The sequence below is a fragment of the Anomaloglossus baeobatrachus genome, chromosome 1 (genome assembly GCF_048569485.1).
Source record: "Anomaloglossus baeobatrachus isolate aAnoBae1 chromosome 1, aAnoBae1.hap1, whole genome shotgun sequence".
NCBI lineage: Eukaryota > Metazoa > Chordata > Amphibia > Anura > Aromobatidae > Anomaloglossus > Anomaloglossus baeobatrachus.
In genome coordinates this window covers 344,632,965-344,645,174 of record NC_134353.1, presented here as the reverse complement: position 1 = coordinate 344,645,174, position 12,210 = coordinate 344,632,965, and the positions used below count along the sequence as shown (strand labels likewise).

General features: G+C 41.4%; 1 protein-coding gene across 3 annotated transcripts in view; it reads left to right on the top strand.

The window, feature by feature from the left end:
• CENPC (centromere protein C) overlaps nucleotides 1-12,210 on the top strand; it is a 290,257-nt gene that overhangs the window by 46,894 nt on the left and 231,153 nt on the right. For all 3 annotated transcript variants that reach the window (XM_075352390.1, XM_075352389.1, XM_075352388.1), the window contains exons 5-7: nucleotides 2,719-2,776; nucleotides 4,220-4,475; nucleotides 8,565-8,726. In XM_075352390.1, coding sequence (XP_075208505.1) covers nucleotides 2,719-2,776; nucleotides 4,220-4,475; nucleotides 8,565-8,726 — 476 coding nt within the window. The remainder of the gene's footprint in view (nucleotides 1-2,718; nucleotides 2,777-4,219; nucleotides 4,476-8,564; nucleotides 8,727-12,210) is intronic.

The following is a 12,210-nucleotide window of genomic DNA, read 5'->3' as shown; positions in this document are numbered from 1 at the left end:
TGCGCTGTACACTGAGAGCTTACACTGTGGTATATGTGTAAATCTCTGAAAGATGTGATTCAATCTGACCACCGATTCCCTGTAATGAGGCAGATAAACACACTGTAAACTCTCTGACCAATGATCCAGCATTGTCTGGCTTTTTAAATGTTCATTAAAGTGCGGTCAACCACAGTTTTGTGCGCCTTTGAAATGGACAATGCTGACCCAAAATATTTCTGCCTGCCTTAATATAGTGAGTGGATCCCTTGGGGGTTTCATTCGCATCACGTAATTCGGAGATTTAGATGTAAACCCTAATGTAAGTGCTGAGTGTAGAGCAAAGGATAAATGTGATTCAAAATGTTATGAAAAATGTTCCCACTAAATAATATCTCATTCCACAAAAAAACAAGTCCCCGCTCAGGTCCATCATCGAGGATTTCCATGTTACTGGTAAAAGAAAGGCTCTGGAAAAGTACTATGGCTCATCCTTCCCACCTCACTCTCAAAAGAAATCCAGCGACATCTGTTCTCACGTATCCAAATGTGTCCCTCCCCTCTGAGAACAACAATGTGCCTAAACAATAGTTGTGGTTTGTGCACATGGTGCATTTTTTTTCCTGTGCAGTTTTGTCAAAAGACCGTGAGGATTTCCCTAATATCAACGAAGTCTGAAGTCTCATGCACACGGTGCTCATTTTCACTCATTTTTTTCTTGTAAATGTAAATCTGCAGCATGTCCATTATCTCAGTATTTTAGCTGCATATTTCACCCATACTGATTGGAGAGAAATCTGCAAAAAAATACCAAAAACGAGGCAAAATGCACATATTTTAAAGGGAACCAATCACCAGGATTTTTGTATATAAGCTAAAGCCAGTGCTATACTGGCACCATCAGGCTGATTCTATACATACTATTAGTGGCCAGCTCGGATGTTTAGGTTTTGAAATCAAAGAAAGTAAACTTTATAAAATGAGCTTCTTGAGTGATAGCTGAGGATCAGATAATATCTGGGGGGTATGCCTAGTTATCCCCTCCCCCTGTTAGAATTCGCATAAGTATTATACTATCGAAATACATTTTGAGTTGCAGGACCTGTGCTGATGTCATAACCATGTGACCAGAAGGGGCGGGGCCTCAGCCAGCAAAGCGGATACCAGGAAACAACATTTTTCTGTTGGCTCTGTCCCCGCACCCAGTCAGTGCCAGCTTCACTGTCCTGCCCCGCCTTTGGGTGCATGAGTATCAACAGTCGCATGCTCACTTCCTCTTGATTTCTTATGTTCATTATTTATGCTCTACCCCATTATGTCCCCCCTCTATGCAGAACTTTACCTTCTTTCTCCTGTCTTCTCCCTCATGGCATATCACTCACCCTTAGGCTGGTTTCCGACGTCCGTGTTTAATCAGTTACCAGTCACACGCATGGTTATGGTCACATGTTTGTCATACGTGTGACATCCGTGTTTGCATACGTGTGACAGGTACCGGAGAAAACGCGTGTCTGTGAAATAAAAATATTTTCCATATTTACACGCTGTTTCCGGCTCAGCTGCCTCCCGCTCATGACCGCCGCTCATTATATTCCTCGATTATTGACTGCACTCAGGACCTGGAAACCGTAGCATCGCGGGGACAGCACCGCCGGGGACAGCACCGCAGCACAGGTGAGTATTCTGCAAGCACAGTGACATCCAGGAGGTCATCGGAGTTCCCAATGAACGCTGATAACATCCTGATGACCCCCGCGACACTCTCGCTACAGCTTCACAGGTTCATCGGAGTTCATGGGGACCTGTGATGAGTCCCCGATGCTGTCCTTGCGATGTTCCGGCCTCTAGGTACTCACGCACATACATATATATATACACACACACACACACACACACACACACACACACACACACCCAGCACATATATAGCACATATATACACACAAACACACAGCACATATATACACACACATATACACACACAGAACATATATACGCACACACACAAACACACAGCACATATATACACACATATATACACACACACACACAGTGTATATATATATATATATATATATATATATATATATATATATATATATATATATATATATATATATATATATATATATATATATATATATTATATATATATTATATATATATTATATATTATATATATATATATATATATATATATATATATATATATATATATATATATACATATACATACATACATACATACATACATACATACATACATACATACATACATACATGCATACACACACACGTGTATACTCACCCAGCGATGCGGTCCCCTGCACTGAAATCCCCAGCGCTGCTCCTGCTTCCAGCTCCACAGTGTGCGGAGTCATGAGAGGGCACACGGTCCGTGTGAAAACACGGATGTGTGATTAACAGCAAATAATAATATGGTTACGTGTGGCATTCATTTTAAAAACGGATGTCACACGTACCTGAAATACAGACATCTGAATCCAGCCTTAAGTTAAGTGCTTGTAACAAGACATGCTTTTCTGCAGTCCTTCATTAACCCTTTGGTGAAAGGAAGAATCTTCTCAAACTTTTTGTTAAAAAGGAATATAGTGCCAGCATATGAGTAAACAGAATCCTGTTCATGGTTATTTGCAGTTTGTATAAGCATGCTCAGTGTTTGTGTACATCAAGCAGGAGCTAAGTTGTTTTTTTTTTTTTCTTTTTACTTACATCTAGAAAACAGCCCAAAATGCTTTAACATCTCGTGTAAATTACACTCCTGGACAATCGAAAGGTATCTGTTTATTTTTTTTAGTTACTTTTTAATGACTGTTTAACTTGCAGTTGTCTATGGTTCTGTTTTATATTTTGCTTTTTGCTACCTTGTGAATAGCTCCAAGGGTCTTTGTCTGAAGCCCTGAAAAACAGGATTTGGGGTGGAACTCTAATTTAGACATTTGAGTTCAGTGAAACAATGGAGCCACATTGTCCTCACTGACCACTTTTTTTATGACAATGTCCATTGTTCTGAAGCAAGCACAAAAGCGGAGTCGATAAAGTTGACGTGTGGCAAAATGTATTGTAAACATTGCCCTCTATTCTGTCAGTTCATCTGCTTACTTTGTTGCTAACATGCAACAATAGAGGTCCAGCACTAACAGTTTGCCCACTAGCTCCACTTGGCAACAATGTTACTGATAATAACAAGGACTATTAGCGGTGTGCTGCACAGAGTAAAAACGCATGACAATGAAAAAAATAGAAAGAATTGAGGCAGCAGCATCACTCACCATTTGTGTCCACGATTCATTATTATAAATCCAAATCCATAAGATCACTAAATTGCAGGGTGCAGGGAAGGGGCAGCGGGGAACATCCGGACGACGGCAGTGTCTCTCATGTCAAGCTGAGCTTCAGCACTATCAGGACCTGTTGAAGCACGGTTTGACACAAATGGTGAGTGCTACTGCTTAATTTCTCTTTTTTTTTTTACTTTGCTGCTATCAGTCTGAGATAGAGTTCAGCGATGTGACATTTATTGCTCTGCTGTGTAGTTTACGTTTTAGTGACTGTTATATCACCTGGGATTTTCACTAGTTTGACCACTCCCTCTCCCCCTCTGATTTGCAGCTCACTGTCTATAGACATTGTAAATAGACAGAGTGTGGGTGGGATAACTTTCTCAGCTCTGCTGCTTTGCTAAATCTAAAAACTCTGATTGTATCAGAACTGTTGCACCCAATAAACTAAGTGATACATCATTGGATTCATGGCCTCTTTGCCTACTTTATTCTTCTCTCACATAAGGTAGCAAAACATTGGTGATAGATTCCCTTTTAAGACATCATGTTCATAATATGATGTAATATACGTAAGTGTTGCTCACTATATTGTGCACTGTACACATACATGTGTGAGGCACAAATATTCTATTGAGTTTTCTGAATTAGCACACAGTCCCATGGATGACATCTGAGTGATCATTCTGTTGTGTTGTGTGTGTGTTTTTTTTTTTTTTAATGTATTACCATGGTGTGTAAATTTGATCTCAAATACACGTATGTATGAGACGTTTCTCAGACCTGTCCAGTATGTCTTCTTACTACAATTCCTCATAAATATGCTGTTTTCTCATTTGTACTCTTTGTATTAACTCTCTACTGCCCTCTCAGTGCAGAGTATGGATTCACTGTATTAGTCACTGAAATAATGTATAGCTTGGTTTTATTATTTGTAGCTGATGTACATTTGAAGACCAAAGCTGATCCGGTAATAAATCCCAGTCTGTCAGAAATGAACCAAAATCCAGAGTTTTCTGATGAGGAGTCTGATGGCGATCATGATATGGTAGCAAAGTTGATAGAGAAAAGTTTCCCTGAGAATAACAATCTATCTGGCAATTCCAAAAAGTGTACAGAAAAATTGTATAGTTCCGACACTTCTGTACTGAAAGAGCAACCAAGGCCAACTTCCAACATTCATGCAAAGAAATGGTAAGGTTTACGTCGTGTACCATGTTTATTACTGTCTTGACATTTTCTCAATGTAGAAAGAGGTTTTGCGATTACATAGATAAGATAGGGAAAATACAAACGTAATTCCAGCGTAAGGTGTAACTTGCCACGCCACAATGTGTATTGTAAAAATCCGTTATGTTAATAATGTGCAAATGATGAAAAAATTTTAATGTATTCAAAATCAGTTGCTACTGGGGGAAAAGGGGCAGAGGTGGCAGTTGCCCCGGGCCCATGACCTAGAGGGGCCCACCTGGAGATACTGACACCCAGGGCTATCTTAAGATACCAATTTTTTTTTTTTGTTTAAACCCCATTCCCGTTTGCCGGGCCTAGTAGCAAATCCGGCAATTTTTTTAAGGGGCAGTGCAGGGCAGATTTAATACATGAGCGCGCTGCAGAGGCAGAAAAGCTCTTATCTGCTCGCGGCACAGACGGAGGAAAAATATCTGCAAGTGGCGCAGGACCTTCCATCACGTCAAGCTCATGGGACCCATATGGGAGAAGCCAGGAGGTAAATGAGAAGCAATAGAAGATAAGGGCAGATGTGACAGGTAATGAGGGAAGATGACAACATAGGGGGTGCAGGCTGTGACAGGTGGGTGGCGAGTGTGTGGCATTGGGGGTTGCAGGGTGTGTGGGATAGAGGGGGCGCAGGCTGTGACAGAGGGGTGGGGGTGCAGACTGCAACAGAGGGATAAACAAACACCAGTCAAACACCTAGCTATTCAAAAGATATATAGATATATATATATATATATATATATATATATTTTTTTTTTTTTCTTTTCTTCAATATCAATTATGAGCACCACATGCAAAAGACATGCACCTACATGCCTTGGCATGCTATCAGTTCTGTCACTAATAGTTATCTGTGGAATACTCAGCCATGCTGATTGCACATGTGCTCATAAATAATAAAGATCCGCTGCTGGCAACTCCATTTATGCATGTACATCTCCAACCAATGACAAATCAGATGTGCTGGGTGGGAGACCATCTGGAGACACTGCAGGCCATGGTAGCACATTTCAGTATTGCAGACTGCTCACAGTACCACAAGCAATATGCAGATGGGAGTTGCCATAATGAAACCTGCTCGTAGGAGACTTTGGAGGAATCGTTCTCTAGTTGGTTCATGTTTCCTTAAAGGGAACCTGTCATCAGAAATTTAGCTTGAAACCTAAAAGTTTCCCCCTCTGCAGCTCCTGGGCTGCATTCTAGCAAGGTTCCTGTACTTTTTGTGACCCCTTTTAAACCAAATTAAATACTTTATAAACGTGTACCTTTTGCTATGTAAATTTTGTAAATCGTCCATGGGGGCGGGCTCTCTGGTGACCATTGCTGTTCCTCCATCACATTGACGCCATCCCCCCACGCTCCATTTCATCCATCAGGATGCCGCCCACTGCGCCCCAGGTGCCGCCCACGCCAGGATCCCTGGTGATGTGTGTCACAAGCACGAGATTATGGGCGGTGCTGTGATTGCATCGCAAGTGCCCGCCCATAATCTCGTGGACGCGCTTTCCCCAACTGCTTCCAGCGTTCTGCAAAAAGCGCTCGCCGGCCAAATGACCTGACGTCACCTCCTTCCCATCTTACCCTGCAGCAGGGCAAGATGGGAAAGAGGTGACGTCTGGTCATCTGGCCAGCAAGCGCTTGCGCAGAACGCTGGAGGAAGAGGGGAAAGTGCGGTCACGAGGTTATGGGCGGCACTTGCTGATGACACTCACAGCGCCGCCCATAACCTCGTGCCTGCGCAAAACGTCACCAGCGGTCACACGTGCACACAGTGCACAGTACCGCTACAGTCGCACAGCGCATTCGCGGGACCACGGGCGCCCAGGGGCGGCGTCCTGAGATATGAAATTCAGCGTTTGGGGGCGGCGTAAATCTGCTGGAGGAACAGCAACGGTCAGCAGAGAGCCCCCCCCCATGGACGATTTACAAAATTTGCATAGCAAAAGGTACAAGTTTATAAAGTATTTAATTTGGTTTAAAAGTTTAAATAAATAAATAAATAGATATATATATACATATAAAATATAAAATATATAAAAAATAAAAAATGAAAGAGAAATATATAATTATTGTTTTTTTGGAAAAATAAAATGATAAAAATAAGTGTATATATATGTATATAAAAAATGAATAGCGCTGCGTGGTTATGGGATTAATTTAGTTTGGATGTAATCCCCCAAAAAATATGGGGGCTGGAGGATTGATACGCTGGTTTAATGGGATATGTTATAGGACATTGTGGAATATCTATGTATATCATTGGACAGAGATTTATAAATATTATCGTGGCCCCGTATTGGTGGCTATAATATGTAGCGCTATTTTCTCGTTTAATGGATTGTCTAAATCTGGTGGCACAGTGACCAGGTAGGATGTATATATATCAAAATGTAAGGCATTAAAAAGTAGCGCCTCCTGGGATCTGCTGCGCATGCGCGAGGAGGCAGCATGAAGTTGTAATGAAAAGCTTGGGCGGCTGCTATGGTTTTATATCCGGACATGCGCAGTACCTGTATGGTAAGCGTGATGGGGAGGCGTAGTAACCGGATGTTTGATGTGGTAACCGGGACATCATTTCCGGACATGCGCAGTCTGATCCCGCACGCTCTAGCGATGCGGAATTTTTAGGACATGCGCAGTGTATCTTAGTGGACAGGAGTCTGCCTTAGATGTGGCAACTCAGTAATCTATTGCTGGTGACGTATTTTCTATTTAAACTGGCGCTTTATTGGCGGCAACCACTACCAGAGAAGGTCCTGTTATCACCACTGAATTTATCACCACTGAATGACTACAACTTCCTTCTCCCTGGCCTCCTGATGAACCGGATCAAAGGGCGGAGAAACGCGTTGAGGCAGTGCGGATGCACTTTACAAAGGGAAGTAAAATAATCTTGTGTAAATAATATCAGATTGTTTAGGTAGTTAATGTACTGGTATCATTCCAGGGTTTAATAAGTGGTTAATGTACTGGCATTGTTACAGAAATTGTGTGATTAATATACTGGCATTGCTCCAGGATTTGGATCTATCCTGTGCGGGATATTTGGTTGATTGGGCCTTTACAAGGTGTAAGAAATTGAGTATGTTTCATTGACTGACATGGGAGGAAGGTTGATGCATATATATACATTGGATTAGAACATTGTCATCATAGATAAAGTGAATCCAGTAGTTCAACCATATAGTAAGATCAATATACCGCATGGTTTAGACCAGGATTTGTCCTTGTATGGTAGGGCAATTGTCAGGGGAATTAAGGGACAGCCGCCGAGGAGCGGGGGCGCCCAGTTAAGCTAAGGCGTTTGGACCTCCGTTGGTAGGTAGGGGTCAGATCTAGGGTGCATGATAGGGAAAATATCCCTTATGTTAAGAGCCTAGACCCTGACCTCTGCCGTAAACTGAATGTGTATAAAATTTCTAATAAAAACGGCTGTCCTGGTTGTGTATATATATGAGTGTAAATTCCCTATGACAATTAAGTATACGGGTGAATCACTTGGGTTTTTAATATTTATATAATAAAGAGTATTTTTAAAGGGGATTTGTTTGTTTACACTTTGAATTGGTTTAAAAGGGGCCACAAAAAGTACAGGAACCTTGCTAGAATGCAGCCCACGAGCTGCAGAGGGGGGAACTTTTAGGTTTATAGCTACATTTCTGATGACAGGTTCCCTTTAAACCTTTTCACATCCTTGTTTCTTCCCTTGGTCCTCAGGAAAGTTGAGGCATAAAAGCTCCAATTTGGCCCTGTCGAGCCTTGAAAAGTTCTAATGTGGTTGAGGATATACTTATGATAGTAATCTGGTATGTTTTTGTTTTTGTTTTTTTTTATCGGATATCTGCAGGAATGAACTAGCATTTTGCCCTGCAGTTAAAAAATTGAAAAATCACACTATGAAATATATGTAATATTTCTTATCCACACGAAAAGATCAGATTGCATGAGAAAGTTCATTGTAGGAGGTTGTGTCATGGGAGGTGTATTAACAAGAGGCTTCAAACATATCTAAGTCTGAGCCTGTGCTTTTGTCTGTTCTCATAGTTTGAGTTTCATAGATGTGTCAGCTGCAGCCAGGAAGGATACCTACATGGATAAAGTATTAAGAAACTCAAATAACGCTGAACAGTTAGAGCCGAAGAAACAAGAGGTCTTAACATTAAACCATGAGACTCCTGACCGAACACCTACTATATCTGGAGTGAAGTAAGTGCATAGAGAAGAGGTGTACTTACATTTTTACTGAATTTACTACTATTTCATTTTGTATACTGTAAATCCATTGCAGAAATGGGCGACCATTTTTATTTTTTTTTTATTATTTATAACTACAGTTGAAACCAGAATTTTTTATACACTAGCTAAAAAGACACATCTGCATGTTTTTCTCACTCTGACATGAAATCAAAATAAACCTTTCCCGTTTTAGGTCAATTAGGAACCAAAATTATTTATATTTGCCAAATGCCAAAATAATGAGAGACAGAATGTTTTTAAGGCGTTTTTATTACTTTCTGCAAATTCAAAAGCTCACATATACTAAGAGTACCATACCTTTAAACAATACAGGACAGCCCATATGATGATGTCATGTCTTTGGAAGCTTCTGATAGGTTTATTGGCAACATCTAAATTAATTAGAGACACACCTGTGGATGTATTTTAATGCACACCTGATTTCATGTATGAAAATATGCATACGTGTCTTTTAAGATGGTGTATGTTAACTTCTCGTTTCAACTATATATACACAGTTTTGTGCAAATAGTTCTAAGCATTTGTGGGTAAAAATGCTGCAAATTAAGAATTGTTTCAAAAATAGATGAATTAAAGTATTCTAGGTACACTTGCATACAGTTTTTAATCCCTTCGAGCGAGGACGTAACGGTATATCCTAAATCATGAAGGGGTGATCGCTACTGCGGTGAGCCTGTCGTGATCCCCGCACATGTCTGCTGATTTGTACAGTAGACGTGTGCCTCGCAGGTCGATCCGTGATCCACACGGGCCTTTTAACCCATTGAATCGCGCTGCTCAAATGTGATACCGCAATTTAAAGCACTGCAGTGGAGAACACACACTTCTCCGGCGCCATCGTAGGCCCAGTGACGTGATCACAGGAAGCCAACGGTTGTCATGGTAGCACGGGGTCATGGGATCACTCATGTCGCTTTCATATCGTAGTTCCAGTTACTGCTGGCAGAGCAGCAGCTGTAACAATAACAGAGCATTTCTCCTGATCAGAGCGATTCAGGAGAAATGAATGAGTGATCAGACTGCTGATCCTCATAGTTCCCTAGGAGGACTAGTAAAAAAAAACCTAAAAGTTCAAATCACCCCCCATTCTCCCCATTGAAAATTTAAAGGGTTAAAAAAATACCAAATGTGTGAATATTTTTTATCAGCGTGTTCAGAAATGCCTGATCTATCAAAATATAAAATAAAGTAATCTGATCGGTAAACTGTGTTAAAAAAAATTCCAAACGCCAAATTTTACGTTTTTTGGTCGTCACAAGTTTTGTGCAAAATGCAACAGGCGATCAAAACTTAGCATCTGCACAAAAATGGTACCTTTTTAAAAACATCAGCTCGAGACGCAAAAAATAAGTAACTGAGCCATAGATCCCGAAAAATGAGACTGTTTGCAGAAAATGGTGCAAAAAGTGCATACTTTTTTGGACAAAGTTCTGAATTTTTTTAATCCCTTAGATAAAAGTAAACCTATACATGTTTGGTGTCTATGATCTTTTACCCACCTGAGGCATCACACGGACACATCAGTTTTACCATATAGTGAACACTGTGAATAAAATATCCCAAAAACAATCATGCAATTGCACTTTTTTTTTTTTTGCAATTTTTTCGCACTTGCAATTTTTTTTTTTTGCTATTTTCCAGTACACTCACTACATGGTAACATGTATGGTTTCTTTTAAAAGTACAACTCGTCCCGCAAAAAATAAGCCCTTATATGGCAAGATTGACGGAAAAATAAAAAAGTTATAGCTCTTTGAAGATGGGGAGCGAAAAAAACGGAAAATCGCCCGAGGGTAAAGGGGTTAAAGGAACTCTGCAGGGAGGTTGTTCCAAATATGTTTGAGAACAAACCACAGCTCTTTCATGGATGTAGGCTTGCCCAAATCTTTCTTTCCGTGTAATCGCAGAATACAGACACTCGATTACAGATGAGCAGATCAGGCAAAATTCGAGTTCTCCTGTTTGCAAAAGTAATTTCCCAAGAAAATCTGTTCAGAGACGTTATTCTCCATGAATTGAATGACCTCTATTATGTTCTGTGGTCTCCCATGCATAAGTGCAAGGGATAATTGGGCTAATTTCTACATTGAGAAAAAAGGGATGGCGCAGGACAAGACTCCTGATCATAAGGAGGGAAAGCCATGATGTGCACAGGTCCCTCTTATGAACAGGACCACGATGATTAAGGGTACATTTTCAGGATTCAATAGAGAAGCCTGTAAGACATCTAGCATTAGGATAAACTTTGAAAGGGAAATGAGAGGAATAACAAAAGGGGATTCCAAGTTGGAAAGAATTTAACCTGAGAATTGAAAGCCAGAGACGTCTGAATAGAAAATGGCATCATAACCTTTAAAATTGGTTCCAGACTGATTCTGGCTCCAGGTTGTGTTTTCAGATTCAGAATTATTGAGGATCTGAGACCAAATCGAGAGAGGCTATTTTTAAACATTACAGAAGTTCTCCAAAGGGCCTTCATGCTATTTACATTGTCTTGAATGCCAGACCGGGGGAATTCACAGTACAGTGGAACCTCGCTTAACGAGTAACCCAGTTAGCAAGTGTTTCGCCTAACGAGCAAAGCTTTCTGTAAATTTGTAGCTCCGTTTACGAGAAAGCCTTGATGTACGAGCAAAATACTCACTGCGCACACTTCCGGTTCCGTACATCCACCGCGCTCTAACCCGCTCTTGCAGTCCACACAAGCACGCATAAACACACACAAACACGCACACACATACACATATTATGCTCACCTTACCTTCCGTTCCCTCACCGGCTTCCTGGAACTTGCATGTATTGGGTAACCAAGGCGACCGATGCCGGACCTTCCGCACTCATCGCGCTGACGTAAAGGCAGGAGCCTCTTGCCTCTGATTAGCCAGCGCGCGCTGCCTTTGAGTAGCGGCTGACAGGGGAAGGTCCTCCCTCCACAGGATGTGTATCCGGTAACCATCGCGACGAGGGAGGAACTTACCCTGTCAGGCGCTACTCAAAGGCAGTCAGAGGCAAGTGGCTCCTGCCTTTGACGTCAGCGCGGAAGGTCCGGCATCGGTCGCCTTGGTTACCCGATACACGTCTTGTACGGGCGCACTGCAAGTTCCAGGAGACCAGCGAGGGAAGGTAAGGTGAGCATAATCTGTGTTTGTGCGTGTCTGGAATGGCACAATAGGGCACCAGGATGGGACATTTAACAAGTTGTGGAACGAATTGTCTGCATTGCAATGATTTTCCTCTGGGAAATCTTGCTTTGCTGAACGAGTAACTTGGTTAACAAGCACACTCCCAGAATGGATTGTTCTCATCAACCAAGGTTCCACTGTATATAGGAACAATGGCCCTACCATAACTGCGTAAAAACCTACCAACCTGGTATAGGTTAAAGAAGGGATACGGCAAAGGATGTCTGTATGCTATGAGGGCTACCAGGGGC